Source organism: Schistocerca gregaria, chromosome 11 (genome assembly GCF_023897955.1).
Source record: "Schistocerca gregaria isolate iqSchGreg1 chromosome 11, iqSchGreg1.2, whole genome shotgun sequence".
Taxonomy (NCBI): Eukaryota; Metazoa; Arthropoda; class Insecta; order Orthoptera; family Acrididae; genus Schistocerca; species Schistocerca gregaria.
Window position 1 is genome coordinate 112,917,395 of NC_064930.1, and position 26,634 is coordinate 112,944,028.

General features: G+C 45.0%; 1 protein-coding gene across 1 annotated transcript in view; it reads left to right on the top strand.

The window, feature by feature from the left end:
* The window catches only part of LOC126295053 (uncharacterized), a 90,666-nt gene extending 64,257 nt beyond the window's left edge, over positions 1 to 26,409 (top strand). The window contains exon 6 of the mRNA XM_049987301.1: positions 23,504 to 26,409. Coding sequence (XP_049843258.1) covers positions 23,504 to 24,969 — 1,466 coding nt within the window. The 3' untranslated portion in view covers positions 24,970 to 26,409. The remainder of the gene's footprint in view (positions 1 to 23,503) is intronic.
* Positions 26,410 to 26,634: the final 225 nt, after the last annotated feature.

The following is a 26,634-nucleotide window of genomic DNA, read 5'->3' on the forward strand; positions in this document are numbered from 1 at the left end:
GAACACCATCAGTAGAGGTGCAACATTTGAGTCACATAAAAAAGTGTTCCTTTTTATCTTCTCTAAACACTCTAACACGTAGTTTTTTTCAGAGCCAGTATAAGGCTTGCTTTGAAAGCAGCTGTTGGTTTGTGTAAAATAACGACTACTGACAAACTAATTTTTTTATTAATACTGTAACTAATTTCTCTCTAGTATGAAATTGTTCGTATTTACTAATTTTATTTGACGAATAATACACTATGCGATCAAAAGTACCTGGGCACCCCCAAAAAAACGTTTTTCGTATTAGGTGCAATGTGCTGCCACCTACTGCCAGGTACTCCATATCAGCGACCTCAGTAGTCATTATACATCGTGAGAGAGCAGAATGGGGCGCTCCATGAAAATCGCGGACTTCGAAAGTCGCCAGATGATTGAGTGTCCGGTCATGCAGTAGCGTTCTCGCTTCCCACGCCCGGGTTCCCGGGTTCGATTCTCGGCGGCGTCAGGGATTTTCTCTGCCTCGACTGGATGTTGTGTGCTATCCTTAGGTTAGTTAGGTTTAAGTAGTTCTAATTTCTAGGGGACTGATAGATGTTAAGTCCCATAGTGCTCAGAGCCATTTTTGATTGAGTACGCCACGCAGTGTCCCAGCTGACCCTGGCTCTGCACTGTGCTGCCTGCGGTGTGGTGTCAGTGGCAACCACAGATCTCAACCCAAATACCAACAGTCTGTCTGTGATGGTTGGTGATCTCACCACTCTGTTATCTCGACCCCAACCCATCGCTACAAGTTCTACCGTTTTTGCCCTACAGCCAAATGTGAGTGTAAAGTGTCGGTACAACGCTCTCACGTCCTCATACCGAAGATTCAGTCTCCTACAAAGTCAGAATGATGCCCATAAACTGAACGTCTGCGTCCTTTGGACATTTTCTTTTGCGGTCTGCCTCTGAATAACTGCAGTAGCGTTAGACACACACAATAACCATCGTGTACTCACATCATTCGCCATCTGTAGGTATACACTATGTAGTCGAAAGTATCCGGACACCCCCAAAAAGATACGTTTTTCGTATTAGGTGCATTTTGCTGCCACCTACTGCCAGGTACTCCATATAAGCGACCTCCGTAGCCATTAGATTTCGTGAGAGACCAGAAGGGGGCACTCTGTGGAACTTACAGACATCGAACATCGTCAAGTAATTGGGTGTCACTTGTGACATACTTCTGTATGAGAGATTTTCAAACTCCCAAACATCCGTAGGTCCACTGTTTCCGATGTGATAGTCAAGTGGAAACGTGAAGGAAAACGTACAGCACAAAAGCGTACAGGCCGACCTCGTCTGTTGACTGACAGAGACCGCCGACAGTTGAAGAGGGTCGTAATGTGTAGTAGACAGACATCTATCCAGACCATCACACAGGAATTCCAAACTGCATCAGGGTCCACTGCAAGTACTATGACAGTTAGCCGGGAGGTGAGAAAACTTGGATTTCATGGTCGAGCGGCTGCTCACAAGACACACATCACGCCAGTAAATGTCAAACGTCGCCTCGCTTGGTGTAAGGAACTTAACCATTTGAAGACTGAGCAGTGGAAAAACAATGTGTGGAGTGACGAATCACGGTACACAATGTGGCGATATGATGGCAGGGTGTGGGTATGGTGAGAGGCCTGTGAACTTCCAGAGACAGAGTGTGTAGTGCCAACAGTACAATTTGGAGGCGGTGGTGTTATGGTGTGGTCGTGTTTTTCATCGAGGGGGCTTGCACCCCTTGTTGTTTTGAGTGGCACTGTCACTGCACACGCCTACATTGATGTTTTAAGCACCTTCTTGCTTCCCACTTGAAGAGCAATTCGGGGATGGCGACTGCATCTTTTAATACGATCGAACACCTGTTGATAATGCACGGCCTGTGGTGGAGTGGTTACATGACAGTAACATCCCTGTGATGGACTGGCCCGCACAGAGTCCTGACCTGAATCCTACAGAACACCTCTGTGATGTTTTGGAACGCCGACTTCGTGCCGGGCCTCACCGACCGACATCGATACCTCTCCTCAGTGCAGCACTCCGCGAAGAATGGGCTGCCATTCCCCAAGAAACCTTCCAGCACCTGACTGAACGTATGCCTGCGTGAGCGGAAGCTGTCATTAAGGCTAAAGGGAGGGCCAACACCGCAGTGATTTCCAGCATTTCCGATGGAGGGCGCCACTTTTAAGTCATTTTCAGCCCGGTGTCCGGATACTTTGGTCACATAGTGTATTTCGATTTGTAACTGAACAATTAATTGCACAGGATAAACTGTTAACATTATTCTAACAAATAGTTTATACTACGGACTGTGGTAGGACTGAGGAAACTCTGTACTTTCAGCAGTGGTACCTGTCTGATAAATAATTCTGTTTGTTCGAATGACTATTTCTTTTAAAAATTTATTGTTTTCTTCTTGTTGCTAGACTTTATCTCTTACTCGATCGTTCCATCTGCCTGCCGTGCACCAGATTTGAAAGAAGTTGTAATTGTTCATTTCGCTCTTTGTAACTGACTGATAGGTTATTGCTCGGTATGGAGCAATTCCATTTCAATGAAAGGATGGGTGTGTGGGGAATGGGGGGGGGGGGGGGTGACACCGAGCTTGTGCTCTGTCCACGGGAAAATTAATGATGCCTGCCAGTATCGCTCTGACCGCTTCATGCAACGGATTGGTAGTGACTAATTAAGAAACATGATCGGCAAGTGTTACAACAGATAAAGAAGTAAGTTATCATAAGAATATTCTTATATTAGAACCAGGACTCTAATACTGCAAAGACCGGCCTTTACAAAATTTCGTCTGTCGCCAATAGTTTACTGCTGACACTCATGAACACAACAATGGCGCCTAAACGGAAATACTCATTGTTAGCAAGTTACTAAACAAAAAGACGTGTTGGGGAATGAGGCACGCTTACCCCATCTGTTGCTAGACTGTGCAGCTCTCTGCAGCGTGTGTATAACTGTAATGGACGCGGAGGATAAATGTGTGAGCTGAAGTTAATGTTTCAATCCCTTGGAATACTAGCGAGTAGCGACAAGATATTACAGAGTGAGTAGCGACGAAAGCTCACAGCAGTTTATCTGGCAGCCAAGCCCGACATTGAAAATATCTTCAGGGGAAAGCTGTCGTGATAATCCAGAGAGATCGGAGAGATCGTGGCAGTTCGGTCGAGATAACAAAAGAGGGGGAGGAACGGTTGCGAATCTCTTCTGAGCACGTGGCAATGTTGGATTGCGACGTCCAGCAGGTTGCCGTCGCCGCTTTTGAACCGTGGCTCTTTACTTCCGGCTGCTTTACGCATCACTGTCCAGCAGAATCGTAACGAGACAAGGCGGCAAGTCCTTGAGCCAAATTCGGAAACATTTTATCACGTACGAGTGACCGGCCCAAGAAACCCTACGACGTCAAGAATTAGGACTAATTTCAACTGCTGCCAATGACAGCGGCCACCATCTACCTGCTGGTACACAGAAAGCTGATCATGCCTTCATTCCTCAGAGGTTTTCCGTCCTGCCTAGGTGGCAAGAGGCGCAAGGAATGACATTTTCTGCATCAGGGCGCCTCTTTGAAAATTAGATGCCTTTCACATTTTCAGCGGTTTCTAATGGCTTTCACTATTCGGAAAAAAATTTGTTATCACACGATGGTCGTATCGAAAATCAAATTCAGAAACGTTCTTCTCCGGTACTTAAGTAATCTGGCCCCGACTGTCACTTTACTCTCTGTTTTTCCTATAAGGGGGAATACACACATCAAAAAAAGTTTTGCATCACCTCGGTTCCGAGAGTTCCTGAGCCTGTACAGAAAACTGGAATAGAGATCAAGATAAACATCATATCCGCCCTTTTTATTGCTCATGAAAACTAGACATTGCATATTGTACCACCATACAACGAGACCCTCAGAGGTGGTGGTCCAGATTGCTGTACACACCGGTACCTCTAATACCCAGTAGCAACCACAAGTTCATCAAGGTACTGTTGGTCCAGATTATCCCACTCCTCAACGGCGATTCCCTCAGATTGGTTGGTGGGTCACGTCCTCCATAAACACCCCTTTTAAATCTATCCTAGGCTTGTTAGATAGGGTTCATGTCTGGAGAACATGCTGGCCTCTATAGTCGAGCGATGTTGTTAGCCTGAAGGAAGTCATTCGCAAGATGTCCACGATGGGTACGCGAAGTGTCGTTCATGAAGAGGATTGCCTCGCCAATACGCTGCCAATATGGTTGCATTATCGGTCAGAGGATGGCATCACATATCGTACAGCCATTGCGGCGCCTTCCATGACCACCAGCGGCGTACATAGGCCCCACATAATGCCACCCCAATACATCAGGGAACCTCCATCTTGCTGCACTCGCTGGACTGTGTTTAAGGCGTTCAGCCTGACTGGGTTGCCTCCAAACACATCTCCGACGATTGTCTGGTTGAAGGCATATGCGACACTCATCGGTGAAGAGAACGTGCTGCCAATCCTGAGCGATCCATTCATCATGTTGTTGGGTCCATCTGTACTGCGCTGCACGGTGTCGTGGTTGTAAAGATGGACCTCGCCATGAACGTCAGGAGTGAAGTTGCGCATCGTGCAACCTATTCTGCACAGTTCGAGTCGTAACACGACGTCCTCTGGCTGCACGAAAAGCATTATTCAACACGGTGGCGTTGCTCTCAGGGCTCCTCCGAGATATAATCCGTAGGTAGAGGTCATCCGCTGCAGTAGTAGCCCTCGGGCAGCCTGAGCGAGGCGTGTCGTCGACAGTTCCTATGTCCCTGTATTTCCTCCATGTCCCAACAATATCGCTTTGGTTCACTCCGAGACGCCTGGACACTTCCCTTGCTGAGAGCCCTTCCTGGCACAAAGTATCAATGCTGATGCGATCGAACCGCGCTATTCACCGTCTACACACGGGTGAACTACAGACAACACGAGCCGTGCACCTCTTTCCTGGTGGAATGACTGCAACTGATCGTCTTCGGACTCCCTCCGTCTGGTAGGCGCTGCTCATGCATGGTTTTTTACATCTTTGGGAGGGTTTAGTGACATCTCGGAACAGTCAAAGGGTATGTGTCTGTGATACAATATCCACAGTCAACGTCTGTCTTCAGAGTTCTGGGAACTGGGGTGATGGAAAACTTTTTTTTTATGTGTGTATTTCCCCATTAATGGGAGGGGGGATCGGAGCTTAAAGTTTCTCATCATCAGGCCTTTGTCCTTCATTAAATTTCCTGTCCTCAGTGTGTCATGGCATGCGGGCTTGTGACACTGTTGAGTGTAACGCATGTGGTGCCGACGATGATCGCCAGTGGCAAATCGTCAGTCGACCACCACAGAGGTGTTGTACGCCTAAGCAGCATTGCCAGGCGCCAATGAGAAAGGAACAGAAAGCCACTCCTCCTGTAGTTTCGAGGCGCGACATAGGCTGCGACAATACCCAGTTGCGTGGAGGAAGATAAGCGTTTCTCCCTGCTTACATGCGCAGAGGACTCTCAATTTCTTTCTCGTATCTTGAACTAACCACACACTCCCAGCGTACAACAGACTCAAATTAAGAAAGCAGCAAACTTGACATATGTGGGTATTCCATCATTCAACCATCCTCTTTACTTGGAAAAACCCGCTGAATGAGGCGGTGCTGTGGTAAGCTGCTGGTTCCAAACTCGATTTTCGATGAAAATTTCGTTTCTCTGTGATGTCCCTAAACAGCTTAAGCTGAATGATACGATGGTTCCTTTGGATGGATGCAGCTGTCTTGCTTCCCCATATTTCCCAATTCTAGCTTATGCTCTGTCATCAACAGGACATTAGCCCCTAATCTTGTTTCTTCCTTCGTCTTTCCAAAATCCTGCTTATGTCTTGCTTCCACCAATATAGCCTGGATCTCTGCACTCTCAAAATTTTACCATTCTTTACAGTCTTAGAACACGATGCACTCTGTATCGTCTCTCCCCTCCGACACCGAACCTCTACCATCTAATTAGATTGCCCTCTCTTCTGAAGTTCCTCTAACTTTGTCACAAAATGTATACGTTCCATAAACTTGGGGATCAAGAGCAGTTTTTTCTCCCCTATCCCATGCATACCTTCTGCGCCTCTACCAACATGTCATACCCACCCTCCATCTGCGCCTCTTCCGTATCCTGTTCCAGCGAAACTTCAGCTGGCTGTTTCTTTCTGTTCCAGAATAGTATGTTGACACTTACTCATCCAACCAGTTACAATCCTAGCGTCTATATCTCTTCAATGTAGGCCGAGTGGTTCTACGAGCTACAGTCCGGAACCGCGCGACCGCTACGGTCGCAGGTTCGAATCCTGTCTCGGGCATGGATGTGTGTGATGTCCTCACGTTAGTTAGGTTTAAGTAATTCTAAGTTCTAGAGGACTGATGACCTCAGAAGTTAAGTCCCATAGTGCTCAGAGCCATTTGAACCATTTTCTTCAATATGTAAAGGTTCCCGCTTCCAGCCTCCTGACCATCATAATCACTCCCTCACACCTCCCTCTTCCCACATCAACTTATCATATTTCCCACCCTTTCTGGCCTCCCCCTGCATCATACTGTATTACTCTCATAGCATTTATTGGGAACTGACTCCCAATGACTTGCCAGAAGCACTAGCTTTATCTTCACCATAGCACCATCATCAACTTCAACAACTGTGTGTTCGTTTAGAGACGATGCCTTTTATTTTTTTGAAACCTATCATATTATTCATTCAAACAATACAAACCTCTACAGGCATTTTAACCACGATAGGCTGAAGAGCAGCAACGTGTCTGCAGCTTGCCCACCACCCCATCATGTGGTGGGAGTGAAATGAATAACAAAGAAAATGAAGTGTCTACGACAGGAATCTTTTGGAACTTATTCGTCGTACTGCGTCTACACTTGCGCTCAACACGCCAATGAACTATGTACATTGGGTGATGTATAGCGTTTCAGAATCATTCTTCTTTGATTTATGCTCTGAAAGTGAGTGGTGCTCGAGAAAAGCGACTGTCAGGACGTCTCAGAAGGCAGAAGGTGAGGCTGTCCTCAAGCTGAAGCCTGGTTTGGTCACTGCAGTGCCTCGCCAGCCACGGCCCTACTGCGGGCTGTGCTCGCTGGCCATCTTCCTACTTCTGAACTACATTACCCAGTTAATTATTGTGGGGCGCAGTTAATTATTGGGCCTGTGAACCCTTCTGCAGTCCCGACATTTTCCACTGCGATAAATCAGTGTCAGAGGTGAAAGAAGTGATAAGTGACAGAAGGAGTCTGGGGAGCAATCCGTGAATCCCACATCTCTGGAGTTCTAGTCCCACATTCATCCACTGAGCTACTGAGCCGCATGTGCCGCAATTGCATTTATTGCTGCATTATTATCGTCACAAAAGGCGCTGGTCAGGTGATGTAGTACTTTTAAATTTCTGTGCGTGTTTTTGAGTTTATTCTAACAGAATATTAAGAGTAAACCGTTCATTGTGCTAAAGGTATTTCCTAAATCTTCAGCTACTGTTGTTTGTTGTGCTTTTCCTCGACATTCTCGCACTAACGAAACAAACTGGTGATAAAACTGCTCCGTCACTTGTCTTAAATCTGCGTCATTGGGGTCACTAGGTTAGGGGACAAAAGTGAAATATCAGGAAGACGCGAATTCAGCCTGCATCCTCTTTCAATGTACAGCATGCCCGGATGTCCCCATAGAGTTATGTCAAAAGAGTATGTTCCCTGTTGAGGTACTTAGATATGAAAAGTAAGTGTCCAGCGGATACACAAAGAGCTATGTGCCTCCATGTCCCCCTAGCATTTTTGCTTATCGGCTTTGCAATTCTGCTTAGAAAGGCTTCCTGTACACTTGCGTCAATTTTCCATTGGTCTTTTAACGTTGAGCCACATGGGACTTAATTTATCTTCATATTGAGTTACTAGCGCGGTTGTGGTTGTTGTCGTCTTCAGTCCTCAGACTGGTTTGATGCACCTCTCCATGCTAATATATCCTCTGCTTCTTCATCTCCCAGTATCTACTGCAACCTACATCCTTCTCAATCCGCTTAGTGTACTCATCTCTTGGTCTCCCTCTGCGATTTTTACCCTCCACGCTGCCCTCCAATACTAACTTCGTGATCCCCTGATGCCTCAGAACATGTCCTACCGACCGATCCCTTCTACTAGTCAAGCTGTGCCACAAACTCTTCATCTTCCCAATTCTATTCAATACCTCCTCATTAGTTATGTCATGTACTCTTCTAATCTTCAGCATTCTTCTGTAGCACCACATTTCGAAAGCTTCTATTCTCTTCTTGTCTAAACTATTTAGCGTCCACGTTTCACTTCCATATATGGCTTCACTCCATACAAATACTTTGAGAAACGACTTCCTGACACTTAAATCTATACACAGTGTCAACAAATTTCTCTTCTTCAGAAACGTTTTCCTTTCCATCGCCAGTCTACATTTTATATCCTCTCTACTTCGACCATCATCAATTATTTTGCTCCCCAAATAGCAAAACTCATTTACTACTTTAAGTGTCTCATTTCCAAACCTAATTCCCTCAGCATCACCCGACTTAATTCGACTACATTCCATTACCCTCGTTTTCCTTTTGTTGATGTTCACTTTACACCCTCCTTTCAAGACACTGTCCATTCCGTTCAATTGCTCTCCCAACTCCTTTGCTGCCTCTGACACGATTACAATGTCATCGGTGAACCTCAAAGTTTTTATTTCTTCTCCATGGATTTTAATACCTACTCCGAATTTTTCTTTTGTTTGCTTTACTGCTTGCTCAATACAGATTCAATAACATTGGGGAAAGGCTACAACCCTGTCTTACTCGCTTCCCAACCACTGCTTCCCTTTCATGCCCCTCGACTTTTATGACTGCCATCTGGTTTGTGTACAAATTATAAATAGCCTTTCGCTCCCTGTATTTTACAGCTGCCACCTTTAGAATTTGAAAGACAGTATTCCACTCAACATTGTGAAAACCTTTCTCTAGGTCTACAAATGCCAGAAACGTAAGTGTGCCTTTCCTTAATCTATTTTCTAAGATAAGTCGTAGGGTCACTATTGCCTTAGCTGTTCCAAAATTTCTATGGAAGCCAAACTGATCTTCCCTGAGGTCGGCTTTTACAAGTTTTTCCATTCGTCTGTAAAGAATTCGTGTTAGTATTTTGCAGCTGTGACTTATTAAAGTGATAGTTCGGTCATTTTCACATCTGTGAACAGTTGCTTTCTTTTGGATTGGATTTTATTTTCTTCTTTAACCGTCTCTCATACACCTTGCTCAGCAGATGGTAGAGTTTTGTCAGGGTTGGCTCTACCAAGCCCGTCATAGTTCTAATGGAATGTTGCCTACTTCTGGGGCCTTGTTTGGAGTCAGGTCTTTCAGTGCTCTGTCAAACTCTTCACGCAGTATTGTATCTCCCATTTCATCCTCATCTACATCTCCTTCCATTTCCACAATACTGTCCTCAAGTACATCGCCCTTGTATAGACCCTCAATTTACTCCTTGCACCTTTGTGCTTTCTCTTCTTTGCTTAGAACTGGGTTTCCATCTGAGCTCTTGATGTTCATACAACTGGTTCCCTTATCTCCAAAGGTCTCTTTAATTTTCCTGTAGGCAGTATATATCTTGCCCCTAGTGAGATAAGCCTCTACATCCTTACATTTGTCCTCTAGCCATCCCTGTTTAGCCATTTTGCACTTCCTGTCGATCTCATTTTTGAGACGTTTGTATTCCTTTTTGCCTGCTTCATTTACTGCATTTTTATATTTTCTCCTTTCATCAATTAAATTTAGTATCTCTTCTGTTGCCCAAGGATTTCTACTAGCCCTCGTCTTTTTACTTACTTGATCCTCTGCTGCCTTCACTACTTCATCCCTCAGAGCTACCCATTCTTCTTGTACTGTATTTCTTCCCCCATTCCTGTCAATTGTTCTCTTATGCTCTCCCTGAAACTCGGTACAATCTCTGGTTCTTTCAGTTTATCCAGATCCCATCTCCTTAAATTCCCAACTTTTTGCAGATTCTTCAGTTTTAATCTACATTTCATAACCAATAGATTGTTGTCCGCATCTGCTCCTGGAAATGTCTTACAGTTTAAAGCCTGGTTCCTAAATCTCTTTCTTACCATTATATAATTTGATACCTTCTAGTATCTCCAGGATTCTGGCGTGGTGAGTGTGGTGTCACCGCCAGACACCACACTTGCTAGGTGGTAGCCTTTAAATCGGCCGCGGTTCGTTAGTATACGTCGGACCCGCGTGTCGCCACTATCAGTGATTGCAGACCGAGCGCCGCCACACGGCAGGTCTAGAGAGACTTCCTAGCACTCGCCCCAGCTGTACAGCCGACTTTGCTGGCGATGGTTCACTGCCTACTTACGTTCTCATTTGCCGAGAAAATTGTTTAGCATAACCTTCAGCTACGTCATTTGCTACGACCTAGCAAGGCGCCATTATCAGTAACAATTGATATTGTGAACTATGTACCGTCAAGAGCGACGTTCATCATTAATGGATTAAAGTTAAGTATTCCACCAGCTACGTCCGTTTTTTCTAAATTCTAATTTCCATGTTCTGTTCCAGACCTCACACCAGCCTGAGTGAGCTAAATCACGTGCCTTTCGGCCTCCTCTAGTAACACGGTGTTGGCTCTCCTGCCAACCACAAAAGCAAGATCCAAAATTTGTCATAGTCATTTCTAAGGGTTGTTGAGGTGGTAATGTTGGGATTTCATGGTAACCAGTTTAATGTTGCTTCAAATGTTGCAGAAGCACACACAATCCGAGGCCAAATTATTCAGTAAGGGTCCGCAGCTCGTGGTCGTGTCGTAGCGTTCTCGCTTCCCACGCCGGGGTTCCCAGGTTCGATTCTCGGCGGGGTCATGGATTTTCTCTGCCTCGTGATGACTGGGTGTTGTGTGATGTCCTTAGGTTAGTTCGGTTTAAGTAGTTCTAAATTCTAGCGGACTGGTGGCCGTAGATGTTAAGTGCCATAGTGCTGAGAGCCATTTGAACCATTCATTAAGGAACATACGTGCCCTAACAACAAAACCTGATTCTAGCTGCGAGCTACTATAACCACACACGATCCTTGCCATCGAGCTGACTTACTGGACACTGCTGTTGTACAGTCAAATGAAGGTTCTTAGTCATGTAAGCTTCAAAAGAATGTGCTCCAAAGAGGCATTATGATTAGATCCTGGCTCATATAACGTGAGGTGTGTGAGGTAACGGGCGAATTGCGGCACCCTGAAAATATTTTGAGTTCGGGGTTGGCAGAGTCGCACGGGCCGTTCGGCGGGCCGACCACGTGGTGCCGGACACTGGCTGGGAATTCCATATTGACGCTGTGTCGATGAAGGAAATTTGTATGCCGGTAGTGCCGAAGATGGTGGACTTTGTGAAACCATAATGGCAGACATTCCGCAGTTCATATAGAAATTAATAATATCCAGATGAATGATGATATCTCAAAAAGAAACATGGACATTACCATTATTTTCACGACAATTCTGATGGTGTAATCAGATTTTCACTATCTTTATTACTTTAAAGTTTAGTATCTGACTCTAAATTATACAAGTAACACCCAGCAACGAATTCCCAAAATATAAACGCTTCATCCGATTTTGTCGATCGCTATGTCTTTAGAAAGCAATCAGTGCGAACCTAAATTGGTATAAATTACAGGCATGTAAATTGAATAGTACACGAGTTGTTGGAGGTCAAAGTGGCCGATTACTATCCATCGCGTCAGGCCATAAGTACTCCACAGTTAGACGAACAAACGGTACCAGCTTGTTTATAACTATATTTATTCAGCTGTTTATTTGTTTATGTTGTTGTTGTTGTTGCTGTTGTTGTTGTGGTCTTCAGTCCTGAGACTGGTTTGATGCAGCTCTCCATGCTACTCTATCCTCTGCAAGCTTCTTCATCTTCCAGTACCTACTGCAGCCTACATCCTTCTGAATCTGCTTAGTGTGTTCATCTCTTGGCCTCCCTCTACGATTTTTACCCTCCACGCTACCCTCCAATACTAAACTGGTGATCCCTTGATGCCTCAGAACATGTCCTAACAACCGATCCCTTCTTCTAGTCAAGTTCTGCCACAAATTCCTCTTCTACCCAATTCTGTTCAATACCTCCTCATTAGTTATGTGATCTACCCATCTAATCTTCAGCATTCTTCTGTAGCACCACATTTCTAAAGCTTTTATTCTCTTCTTGTCCAAACTATTTATCGTCCATGTTTCACTTCCATACATGGCTACACTCCATACAAGTACTTTCAGAAACGACTTCCTGACATTTAAGTCTATAATCGATGTTAACAAATTTTTGTTCTTCAGAAACGCTTTTCTTGCCTTTGCTAGTCTACATTTTATATCCTCTCTACTTCGACCATCATCACTTATTTTGCTCCCCAAATAGCAATACTCCTTCACTACTTTAAGTGTCTCATTTCCTAACCTAATTCCCTCAGCATCACCCGACTTAATTCGACTACATCCCATTATCCTCGTTTTGCCTTTGTTGATGTTTATCTTCTATCCTCCTTTCAAGACACGGTCCATTCCGTTCAACTGCTCTTCCAAGTCTTTTGCTGTCCCTGACAGAATTACAGTGTCATCAGTACACCTGCATCTTTTTATTTCTTCTCCGTGGATTTTAATACCTATTCCGAATTTTTCTTTTGTTTCTTTTACTGCTTGCTTAATATACAGATCTAACAATAGAGCTAGAGTCTACAACCCTGTCTCACTCACTTCGCAACCACTGCTTCCCTTTCATGCCCCTCAACTCTTATAACTGCCATTTGGTTTCTGTACAAATTGTAAATAGCCTTTCGCTCCCTGTATTTTACACCTGCCACCTTCAGAATTTGAAAGAGAGTATTGCAGTCAACATTGTGAAAAGCTTTCTCTAACTCTACAAATGCTAGAAACGTAGGTTTGCCTTTTCTTAATCTAGCTTCCAAAATAAGTCATAGGGTCAGTATTGCCTCACGTGTTCCCATATTTCTACGGAATCCAAACTGATCTTCCCCGAGGTCGGCTTCTACCACTTATCCAATATATACTATTCGTGAAGAAACTCATTAAATAGTCACTGTGTGTTAGGAAGCACTGAGACATTAGTCTATGGCCTACCTTTGTTGTTTTCCTTTGAAATATGTTTATTTAATTTGTTTATGTATTTAATAATGTGTCTTAGAGCGTGTTTATGGTCCAGCCGTAGGAATATTTGTTGAATTTCAACATATTTAAATGTAGATCCAGTATTTCGAATGTGTCTGATTATGTTTGTGTGGGTGCGTTGGCTTGAAGATATGGCGGGAGCGCTCTAGCCAATCAGAGCGCTCGTGGGTGGGGAGACTGGAGGAAAGCCGGAGAAGAGCTTCGTTTCGAGAGAGGACACGGTGGTGCGAGGAACAGAACGGCATAGCACAGGGGAGGTGCTGGAGGTAAGGGTTGCGAGGAAGGAATTGGAGTGTTCAGCGGTTGGCGCGCCGCCACGGCAGATAGAAATACTTGTGAACTGCAGTGAAGACGTAGTCTGCGTTTAGAAGTGAATATCTCGAGAGGTATGTTCTTGCTCATAACTAATTACGAAAAGTAGGAATCGATTGTTTCCCCGTAATTCAGCTCGTATTTTATTTATTTTCTGGACCATTTGCAGAAATATACCGATTCCTCAAAAGTACTTGTACTGTCGTACTCATCATTTAAAGTCGTTAAGATAGTACCTGCAGATTTTATTTAACTGCAATCTTTCATTTCTAAATGTCTTTGTTACGTTCAAAATTCGCAGTTGCCGAGTGATAGGAACCTTCCACCATTCGATTGATGCGTATATTCATATTGTATAGTGTAGACTCAGCATGCATCGGAAACATGGACTACCTATGCCAAACAAGAACGTCGCCTTAATGCTTTCCACATGCGGTGCCTGACATCCATCCTCGGAGTAACGTGGAAGGACCGATTGACCAACGAAGCAGTGTTATCTAAAACTAACTGCAACATTATTTCAGCTATCTTGAAGCAGAGATGACTCCGCTGGCTGGGAAACTTCCACCGTATGGATCCTGGCAGATTACCACATGAGGTGATGGTTGGAGAGATCTCTATAGCCAAAAGACCTGTAGGACGTCCTGTATTGAGGTTCAAGGACTCCTGTAAACGAGATGTGGAGAGCTTTGGAATCGACACAAACAGATGGGAGGCACGGGCTAGCATGAGACCAGAGTGGCGTGATGACGTATCATCTGGAATGTCGAAGCATGATGAAGGCTTGTTAGACAGATTAAGGCGGAAAAAGCTTCGCAATGCTACCACTGCTCCTGCCTCAGCAGCCAGATACACTTGTGACAATTGCTGCAAGAGATGCCGTGCTGCCATTGGCATGACAAGTCATATGAAAGAATGCAGCCCATAAACACAGACACTGCTACAATCCTTTCACCTCTGAGTCAGAGGGTACGTAGTTGAGGGCCACACCCCATCACACCACATCATTTCATTTTGTTTTTTGAAAGCCCGCAGGTAGACTCCTTTACAACTCTTGCTGATAATGGGCATTTTCCTTAGACAAGAAAACAATATTTCTCCCGTGAAAACTGCGATATATGGCAGGTTTATCAGTAAACAAGACTCTTGAGAGAGGCACTGCAGAAGTTGTCACAAATCGTTGCTCCATATCACTGTCAGATAATTCAGTTACAAACGTCGGCCGAAATCATTTCGTAGTCAATTTTTTTTCCGTGTGGTCGTGCATTGTTGAGCTCTCTCGCTTCATCTTATACTTTCCCCTCTTTGGGGAAGTGTGTGTGGGAGTTTGTAGCCTTTTGGCTTTTACTCCCCTGTGTACTTGTGTGTGTGATTTTTAGCTGTAGTTTTTTTGGTTGTCTGTGATATGTGATGAATGTTCTGTGTGTGTCTGGTACTTGCCTGAGGTTGGCGAGAATATTGGTGTTTCTTGGGAAGGAGCAGGATTGAGGATTGGATATTGGGATTTAATCTTTGACTTAATCGTCAAAGATCGTCATGGGGCGTTTGTGTTTATCGCGGGACATGTCATACCGGCCTAAGGAGTGGATAAGGTTATTCTCAGACCTGGAAGAGCTCTCGTAGAAAGCCCTTGCCAGATCCTGGAATCTTTCTTTCAGGAGTGGTATTTCAGCAGCGGCGTGCAGATCGTCTGTGGGGAATCCCATGGGTAGGTGCAGTGCCCTCCTGAGGGCGCGGTTCTGCAGCCTCTGGAGTTTGTCCAGGTGCTCCTTCGCCGCGTATCCCCAGACAGGGCACGCATATTCCATTACTGGCCGGATCAGGGCCTGGTAAACGTTTACTCCTATTGTGCAGGGGAGGGAGCTGGTTGTGTTAAGGATTGGGTACAGGATGGACATTCTGGCGCAGACCTTCCTGTGGATCTCGTCTATGTGGGGTTTCCACGTAAGGCGAGAGCCCAAGGTTACGCCAAGGTACTTGGCGGTTCTGCGCCAGGGGAGTTGGGATCCATTTAGGTGAAGGTGGAGGGGGGGGGGTGTTGAGGAGGTTCGCGCCTTCCGAGCCTACGGGTAATCAGCTTAGCCTGCGTCTTTTCCGAGTTGATGGTAATGCGCCAGCGTCGGGCCCAGGTTTCTGTGTCATCTAGAACCCTTTGTAGCCTACGAATGACCAGGTCCTTGTTCGCATTTCTAGTGTAGAAGGCTGTGTCGTCTGCATACTGTGCGGTGTGCACCAGGGGGGCGGTCGGCGTGTCCGCAGTGTACAGACTGTACAAAACGGGCCCCAGGACCGATCCCTGTGGCACCCCAGCACGAATATGCCTTTTGGTGGAGGTGGCAGTTTCTACTTTGACAGAGAAAGTTCTATCCGTGAGGTAGCTTTTGATCTGCTTGACTATGCTCCCGGGGAACCCTTGTGTGTATAACTTGTAGAGAAGCCCTCTATGCCATACTGAGTCGAAGGCTTTGGCTACATCTAGTAGCACTATCCCGCAGTAGCCTCTGTGGTTGAAACCCTCTGTGGCTGCTTCAACCACTCTCATGATCTGTTGTGGGGCAGAGTGGTTCTGCCGGAAACCAAATTGGAAATCCGGCAGAAGTTGCTCTCTGGTAATGTGTTCCTGTATAGGTCTTAGCAGGAGGCGCTCATAGATCTTGCTGAGTGTCGGCAAGAGGCTAATCGGCCTGTAGTGCTGCGGGAATAGAGGGTCTTTCCCTGGTTTGTGTATCGCGACCACTTCAGCGTGTTTCCAGCAAGCTGGGAACTCGCGGGAACGAGTAATCTCGTTGAAGACGTTCGCGAGGTGTGTGATTGCCGTGGGTGGGAGGTTTTTAACTAACTGGTTGGTGACACTGTCGTGTCCTGGCGCCTTTTTCAAGGGGAGGGACCTGATTACTTTTGCCACTTCTTCGGGGGCAAATATTGTGGGTTCGTCCTCTGGGTCCTCCTCAGCATTGAGGAAGACAGCCAGTTGGCGACGGACCACCTCTTCGTGTTCATCATCCTCGGGTTCTGCCGCCTGAAACTGCTTCTCGAAGGAGTCGGCGAGGGCGTTGGCCTTTTCAGCGTTGCTGTAGGCCAGACCCCTTTCTCCATGCAGTGGCGGCATCCTAGCGCGTCTTTTCCTAGCGCGTCCTTTCACCTCTGAGTCAGAGGGTACGTAGTTGAGGGCCACACCCCATCACACCACATCATTTCATTTTGTTTTTTGAAAGCCCGCAGGTAGACTCCTTTACAACTCTTGCTGATAATGGGCATTTTCCTTAGACAAGAAAACAATATTTCTCCCGTGAAAACTGCGATATATGGCAGGTTTATCAGTAAACAAGACTCTTGAGAGAGGCACTGCAGAAGTTGTCACAAATCGTTGCTCCATATCACTGTCAGATAATTCAGTTACAAACGTCGGCCGAAATCATTTCGTAGTCAATTTTTTTTCCGTGTGGTCGTGCATTGTTGAGCAAGATACTTGGAAGTCCAACTCCTCTTTTGCGAATGGATTTCATTGGAGACTGCTCATCTGATTAAGAGACGGTGGCACACGCTTCCCCCCACGCTTTATTGCTTCCAATACCCTGCTTGTCTTTCAGACAGACGGAAAAAAACAGGACATTTATCTCAATCAGGCAGGGCTACATTACGACATGGACTGTGGCAAATCGTCTCATCACAACTTTCATAGCTTTTCCTATCTGTGGATGCTCATGCACCCACAAATCCGCCACTAATCTCTCATTTCCAGTATAACTGTGGCTCCATGGGTTCGGAACTCAAAGACTGCAGTGCTGAAACAAAAATACAATACTGATAACATTCTTTTTTGCCAGTTTCAAAGAAGGAATAACAATAAAACCTGTCTGCAGCTCGTGGTCTTGCGGTAGCGTTCTCGAATCCCGCGCACGGGGTCCCGCGTTCGATTCCCGGCGGGGTCAGGCATTTTCCCTCCCTCGAGATGTCTGGCTGTTGTTGTTTCGCCCTCATCATCATCATCATTCATCCCCATTAGGTCGGAGGAAGGCAGCGGCAAACCACCTCCGGTAGGACCTTGACTAGTACGGCGGTGCGAGTCTCCCGCATCGTCCTCTACGCTCCTACGAGTATATGAGGCCTCCTCACCATCAACAATAAAACTATGAATTTCCACATTTTTATTAAGTCAATACCGATGCACGGATTTCTTCGACACCTAGTAGATGAAATAGACTTGCATAGTAAAAATGACATCTGTTTACATAATTCTGGGTAACTGAACCTGGATAATGTAGATTGAAACGCTCCTATAGTCCCGTTTCATTATCATTTTATTTGCTTTCCAGTGCACTTTGCATCCCACGCTACTGGCCATTAAAATTGCAACACTAAGAAGAAATGCAGATCATAAACGGATATTCATTGGACAAATATATTATACTAGAACTGATATGTGATTGCATTTCACGCAATTTGGGTGCATAGCTCCTGAGAAATCAGTACCCAGAACAACCACCTCTGGCCGTAATAACGGCCTTGATACGCCTGAGCATTGAGTCAGAGATTGGACGGCGTGTATAGGTACAGCTACCCGTGCAGCTTCAACACGATACCACAGTTCATCGAGAGTAGTGACTGGCGTGTTGTGACGAGCCAGTTGCTCGGCCACGTTTTCAGTTGTTGAGAGATCTGGAGAATGTGCTGGCCAGGACAGCAGTCGAACATTTTCTGTATCCAGAAAGGCCCGTACATGACCTGCAACATGCGTCGTGCATTATCCTGCTGAAATGTAGGGTTTCGCAGGGATCCAATGAAGGGTAGAGCCACGGGTCGTAACATCTGAAATGTAACGTCCACTGTTCAAAGCGCCGTCAATGCGAGCAAGAGGTGACCGAGACGTGTAACCAATGGCACCCCATACCATCACGCCGGGTGATACGCCAGTATGGCGATGACGAATACACGCTTCCAATGTGCGTTCACCGCGATGTCGCCTAACACGGATGCGACCATCGTGATGCTGTACACAGACTCTGGATTCATCCGAAAAAATGACGTTTTGCCATTCTTGCACCCAGATTCGTCGTCGAGTACACCATCGAAGGCGCTGATGTCTGTGATGAAGCGTCAAAGGTGACAGCAGCCACGGTCTCCGAGCTGACAGTCCGTGCTGCTGCAAAAGTCGCCGAACTGTTCCTGCAGATGGTTGTTGTCTTGCAAACGTCCCCATCTGTTCACTCAGGGATCGAGACGTGGCTGCACGATCCGTTACAGCCGTGCGGATAAGATGCCTGTCATCTCGACTGCTAGTGATACGAGGCCGTTGGGATCCAGCACGGCGTTCCGTATTACCCTCCTGAACCCACCGATTCCCTATTCTGCTAACAATCATTGGATCTCGACCAACACGAGCAGCAATGTCGCGATACGATAAACCGCAATCGCGATAGGCTACAATCCGACCTTTATCAAAGTGGGAAACGTGTTGTTACACATTTCTCCTCCTTACACGAGGCATCACAACAACTTTTCACCGGGCAACGCCGGTCAACTGCTGTTTGCGTATGAGAAACCAGTTGGAAACTTTCCTCATGTCAGCGCGTTGTAGGTCTCGCCACCGGCGCCAAGATTGTGTGAATGCTCTGAAAAGCATATCACAGCATCTTCTTCGTGTCGGTTAAATTTCGCGTCTGTAGCACGTCATCTTCGTGGTGTAGCAATTTTAATGGCCAGTAGTGTACATTACAGTTCGGGTGTTTTCGTACCGGAGGAGACTGAGCTATGATTCAGTCTAGCCATAGGTCTTCCATATTTTTTTTTATATGTAACCCATCTCACGAGTATGATTCCATACAATGTTTATCCCTTGTTCTCCTCTTCCAAAACTCTCTGGCATGCGTGAGTGAATGAATGTGGGTGTGTTTCATTTTGCTGTACGGTGGTTTAGTCTGCTGCAGGGAGTCAGCGGTAGTCTTACAGAATGGCCACCCTTGTAGTTTTCAGGCAGGCAAAGAGGTTTGCTACCCTCGTGTGAAAGTTACCGGTGTCAGGTTGGTGGCGGCAGCCTCATCTCTTGGTTTACCTGGCCACGGGAGAGCGTGGGAGAAGTTTCAGTGTGAGACGGGCAGTCTGCTGCCAGTGCTCCGAGGGCCTGCAGCCGAGGGGGGAGTTGACTGGACCGCTTGGCGCCTTGTCACTTAGCGAGGGGGCAGCTTTTAGCTTTCGGCCTCGCGCTTTGTCTTACGCAGATTGTTATGCTGGGTCGCAGCAAGGGAGTGCAAGACTTTTGCAGACCTTCATTGTGATTCCTAATGGCTGACTTTGGTTCGTAAGAAGAACGTAGCACAAAGGTGTTGCATATGTTGACGCGATCTCACGTAGGAAGTGCGCCTCCGTTCATTGTGAATGTTTTGAGTGCCTGCGACTGCGTGTACATACATTCTAATCTTTCCGAGTCTTGATAATTTTTGCCTCTTTGTGAATTTTCCTTGTTTTATTTCTATATGTCCGTCTTAAACCGTCCACGTGGGTTACTATTAGAGTTTGTAGGGCCTTCGTCTATTCAAATTTGTCCTCTGTAAAATGTTAATTGCTCGCGTTTGTGTGGTTTAATGTTGCTGAAATTTGGCCACAGCACGTAGAAATCGTGTCTCCGCGAACTACGTGGCCACACGAGTTAACAGTGGGCCTAACTCTCTCGTGCAGCAACGTTCTTGCCGCAGTGGATACACCGGGTCCCGAGATCACCGAAATTAAGCGCTGTCGGGCGTGGTCGGCACTTGGATGGGTGACCATTCAGCCGCCATGCGCTGTTGCCATTTTTCGGGGTGCACTGAGCCCCGTGATGCCAATTGAGGAGCTACGTTCTTGCCGCAGTGGATACACCGGGTCCCGTGAGATCACCGAAGTTAAGCGCTGTCGGGCGTGGTCGGCACTTGGATGGGTGACCATCCGGGCCGCCATGCGCTGTTGCCATTTTTCGAGGTGCACTCAGCCTCGTGATGCCAACTGAGGAGCTACTCGACCGAACAGTAGCGGCTCCGGTCAAAAAAAACCATCATAACGACCGGGAAAGCGGTGTGCTGACCCCACGCCCCTCCTATCCGCATCCTCCTCTGAGGATGACACGGCGGTCGGATGATCCCGATGGCCCACTTGTAGAATGAAGACGGAATGCTAACTCTCCTGTGACCCCTGTCTCTGTTCTAGAGTTTATTTATTGCTCTGATTTTGGAATATTTGCCAGGTGATCAAAAAGTCAGTATAAATTTGAAAACTGAATACTGAATAAATCACGGAATAATGTAGATAGAGATGTACAAATTGACACACATGCTTGGAATGATATGTGGTTTTATTAGAACCAAAAAAAATACAAAAGTTCAAAAAATGTCCGACAGATAGCGCTTCATCTGATCAGAATAGCAATAATTAGCATAACAGAGTAAGACAAAACAAAGATGATGTTCTTTACAGGAAATGCTCAATATGTCCACCATCATTCCTCAACGATAGCTGTAGTCGAGGGTTAATGTTGTGAACAGCACTGTAAAGCATGTCCGGAGTTATGGTGAGGCACTGGTGTCGGATGTTGTCTTTCGGCAACCCTAGAGATGTCGGTAGATCACGATACACTTGCGACTTCAGGTAACCCCAAGGCCAATAATCGCACGGACTGAGGTCTGGGGACCTGGGAGGCCAAGCGTGATGAAAGTGGCAGCTGGGAACACGATCATCACCATAAGACGCGCGCATGAGATCTTTCACGCATCTAGCAATACTTTTTTTTGTTCTAATAAAACCCATGTCATGCAAAGCATGTGTGTCAATTTTTACCTCTCTATCTAGATTATTCCATGGTTTATTAAGTTTTCAAATTTATACTGAGTTTTAGATCACCCGGAATATCCTGTCCGGATTATTCAGTTGTATTTGTGGTTTGTGATTTCATGTTAAGTGCGTAAGCATGTAAGCATAGCCTTCGTTGAGGCTGTTTTCCAAACCGAGGTTCAACTTTAAATGCAACCGTGATATTCAGATTTACTCTTTTATTTAGTAATTTCTGAACACAGCGGAACAAACCTCCTAGCTTCGTTGCATGTTGGTGTTGGGGCCGTCCTTGCTGATCTTTGAGTGAATGTGGGTCTGAATGCGAGTATTAAACATTTCCCGTCCCCCTCTAATTATGACTGCGATTCTAAATTAATAGATTCTGTTGTAAATTGTATAGTGTATCACAAGCAATCGTATGTAGTTACCAGGCAACAGCAGTTATGTAGATGTCTTACATCAATGACTTAAGAAATAAATAATTTTATTTCAAGTCTTATCCACTGTACCGATGTGATGTCTCCCTTACCTAAGCCATTTACCTCGTAGTTTCCTTGTTACCCCATTCATAGTGTTTCCATGCAAACAGGTCCCATAATTAGTGCTCCCTTTTTATTTAAGAGAAATTCTTTATAATAGATCTTGCTCTCAGGAATGGTGCTGCAAGCTGCTTTTATTGACAGTGTTCACACGCTTTCTACTTTATTTTAATATTTGATATTTGTGGCCAATCCCTGTATCATATTATTTATTACATCAACTGAGAAAAACTTTTTAGAGTACAGAAGCGAATAGTAAGAGTAATGTGTAGTGTAAATCCAAGAACATCATGTCGAAACCTATTCAAAGAAATGGGCATACTAACCACAGCTTCTCAGTATATTTATTCCCTAATGAAATTTGTTGTAAATAATATGTCCCTTTTTCCAACTAACTGCAAAGTACACAGCATCACTACTAGGAATAAAAACAATATACATAAAGATTTAAAATCACTTACTCTTGCCCAGAAAGGAGTCCAGTATTCAGCAATGCATATTTTCAGTAAGATACCAGCAACCACCAAGAGTTTAGTTTCAGACAAGGCACAATTTAAACATAAGTTCAAAGAATTTTTGGTGGCCAGATCCTTGTATTCCATCCATGAATTTCTCAACAAGTGTAGTAAACCATTTTAATGAAAATTTATTATACTTTAATTTTTGACAATACTTGGTTGTAACAGCCAAGTAACTACCTACTGTATGAATGATGATGTATGAAAAGCAGATATTAGTCTTAAGTCTGTAAATATTCGAAGTTTAATTTTAAATCTTGTACATAATTTGACTGTTCTTAACTGAGGATCATTCAAATGAATCGTTTACTTTTTGACAACACTTGGTTGTAATAGCCAAGTAACCTTCTATTGTGTGAATGATGGATGTATGAAACGCAGATATTAGTCTTAAGTCTGTAAAAGGTGGAAGTTTAATTTTAAATCTTGTACATAATTTGACTGTTCTTAACTGAGGATCATTGAAACGAATAATTTAGTTTAATTTTTGACAATACTTGGTTGTAATAGCCAAGTAACTAGCTACTGTGTGAATGATGGATTTAATGGAAGCAGAAGTAAGTATTAAACCTGTAAATATTATGTTTAATTTTAATTCATATATATAATTTTACTGTTTATTGACTGAGTATCATTAAAATTAATGAAACTCAAGTTTATCTCATTTCATCTTTGTAATGTGTTTATCTGACATGTTCCACACCCAGGAGGATCCCCTCATTTGTGGGTCTATGGAATGAATGGTTAATCTAATGTAATATAATCTAAACATCCCATTCTTTATAAATGACTTTACAACAAATGTTATTTTATGAGTTTTTGTTATGACTAAATTAATTAATTTTCCAATTCAGTCGAACTTCTCATTAGCCATGTGGCTAGAGTTGGTGGCGACCCCATATTTTACTTTGATTTTAATATCAGATAGCATTTCCATTTGCGTGAGGCTCTTCTATCCATCAGGATATAGCTCAGGCTCCACTCATTTCACAAACGCCACTTAAGTGCACGTCACTTACAAAGTAAACGATGACCAATCTTATCACCCAGAGGAGAGTTTGGATTCAGCTGCCTGCAGTGTACGGGCACCACCTACTTGCTGTCATTTTTTTTGCAGACGAGAAGTGGCAGTTGGAGGACAGAAGCAACACTACCGTCTCCGTGGGCACTGACTGCATGCAGCTGTTGATGAACGCCCTGGACAACCCCACGTGTCCACTGGAAGACCTGCCACTGGAAACTGTTACCCGGCGCTTGCAGTGCCGTGCGCAGCTGTGGGACGACATGGTGCAGAGGTCGCCCCACGTACCCGTCACCAGCTACCTGGCCTACACGCAGAGGGCGAACGTCAACCTCTGCCTGCTGGCCTGGATGGCTGTCAACTCGTTTGGCATTTGTCAGGACGTCCCATTTAGTATGATGCAGTCAGTGCACGATGCTCGCTGCTATTTCGATAGTCCTGACGATCAAGCGTGTCTGCAATCGAACAGTGCGGATGCCATCTGCTCTGTTTCCAGAGCTGTTCTGTTGCTGAAGTGTCACGACTTTTCCTTCTTTAAGCCTTCCAATAGTTGTCGGGTCCTTTTTTATCTATTTAGAGAGATCCCATTGACGTATTCTATGCTAACAGAACAATCACTGGCCTACAAAGCCACTTTAAACAACGCCACCTTGAGATACAAGGATTTCAAAATTGACAGTTTAAAGTATTTAGAAATCTCACTTATAGTGATGAATATTATTTTCCGCTTTTCGACTGCCGGAGTGTACATGTACCTTCCCCAGTTACGTAACCTGCCTGGAAAGGTTTTCTTGTCCTTTCAGATCACTGGCATAATCCAGATCCTGTGTTCTGAGGTGGTGTACCGTATGGCAGGTTTCCCTGACTTACCTACAGCGGTGCTGATAGATAGCGCCCTCACACTTCTCAGCTGTATCTGGCTAAACATATTCTGCTACGAGATGTACGCCTGTGTTCGTCATCTCAGGCTTCCTAACGACATACTGCCTGCTGAACTAAGCCAGTTATTCTGCCGTCAGGTGCTGTTGGCGTTAATACCGTGGAGTGCAGTATGCGTGGCAGCTGTCGCTTTGGAAAAGACCAGTAGCCACTACCTGATCCACAGTCGTATACTGGTCCTAGTAGGGACTTCGATGTCGGTGACTTTCAATTTGGTTTGCCTCGGACTGGTCGGATACATGTACCTACGTACTCGGTATTTCATGCGCCGACTCAAAATCGTTGGTAACAATAAATTTGCCTCAAAGAAGCAATGTCTTTTTATGTCAGTCAAGGCCGTTATCTTAAGCGGACTGGGCATTATAATTAGGATCGGGTTCCAGCAGGCTCAGGGGGTGGCGCAGTTTGTGTATTACGTACACCTGGGTACGATGGCGCAAGGGCCGGTGCTGTTCGTCTGCTTCATCTGCAACGGGACGACGCTCCCCGTGCTGAAGGACAGGATACTCGGGTGGTGGAGCCCGGCCAGCGTCCCCGCAGGGCAGGAGCTGTGCTCCGCAGCCGAGAGGAACCTGGCCAGGAGGAACAATGAACAGCCTGTGCTTGCAGAATCCTCGCTGTAGCTTCACTGTCTTCGCACCAGACTGCACTTAAGGCCAGCAGTCTACCTGGCATGACAATATTAAATGTGATATCGTACAGCCAGTACTTCTCTTTCCTAATGTCTACTTCATTTACAACTGTGGGCTTGCTTGTAAATGGCAGCCGCTGTCTACATATTCTAATGCTCTGAGGGCACTTACTAAAACTGTTAGGAAACGCATTGTGTACCCTAACACACACAACACATATACATACCAGGTGATCAAAAAGTAAGTATAAAGATGAAAACTGAATAAATCACGGAATAATTTAGATAGAGAGGTACAAATTGACACACATGCTTGGAATGACATGGAGTTTCATTAGAACCAAAAAAATACAAAAGTTCAAAAAATGTCCGACAGATGGCGCTTCATCTGATCAGAATACCAATAATCAGCGTAACAAAGTAAGACAAAGCAAATATGATGTTCTTTACAGGAAATGCTCAATATGTCCACCATCATTCCTCAACAGTAGCTGTAGTCGAGGAATAATGTTGTGAACAGCACTGAAAAGCATGTCCGGAGTTGTGGTGAGCCATTGGCGTCGGATGTTGTCTTTCAGCATCCCAAGAGATGTCGGTCGATCACGATACACTTGAGACTTCAGGTAACACCAAAGCCAGTAATCGCACCGACTGAGGTCTGGGGACCTGGGAGGCCAAGCATGACGATAGTGGCGGCTGAACAACAATCATCACCAAACGACGTGCGCAAGAGATCTATCACGCGTCTAGCAATACTTTTTTTTGTTCTAATAAAACCCCATGTCATTCCAAGCATGTGTTTCAATTTTTACCTCTCTATCTAGATTATCCCGTGGTTTGTTAGGTTTTCAAATTTATACTGAGTTTTTGGTCACCCGGTATATAGTGCTAATTACCATATGTTGTCTGGAATAAGGAAGTTTTATAGATGTGTGTGAAAGTTGTACTTCTATATGATTTGTAATTTAAGTACCGTGGCAGAGACATTCAAATCTTTACAAAATCAAAAGATTAGGGCAATGGCTGAAGTAGTGTGTGGATGAACGTGTAAATGGGTGTGTTGAGCTTATTAGTGAGTCGATTCCATAGGGTGGCTCAAACAGGTAGAATAAAACAAAGTAATAAATAACTGTCTGTGTGAAATGTGGCTTGAAGTGAAGGCAAAGTGTTGAAGGATAGTGTTATACCAGATTAGAGTTATTGCGTTTGTGAGACAAGATGGTGACTTCTTAAGCTACAGGTTCGTCAGGGTACTGCATCAGATGTTAAAAATTAGTTTTCCATGTGTTAAGGAGGCATTTATTGAAACAGAACTGTGGAAGAATAAACATGTGCCAGTAGAGTGAGTCCTGGAAGACATGTGCCATAGTAGCTTAACTAGAATGAGACAGTAAGCCAAATTTATTGTGATTCGTGTTCAAATAAATCCTGGGTGAGAAAAGTAAACGAGTGCCTGTGTCAATTTAATATCCAGCCTAACTGAAACGACTGCGATAAATAATACAACGTGGACTGATTTTCGGAAACTGATCATCACACATTTAGCAGGCATCCACAACGCTAAGAGCGATTTTCGTGAACCAAGAGTTGTCATACTGGAAGCAGCGGAACCAGACTCTGCAGCGTGACTGCCTGCCGTGGTTCGTCACGGGGCAGG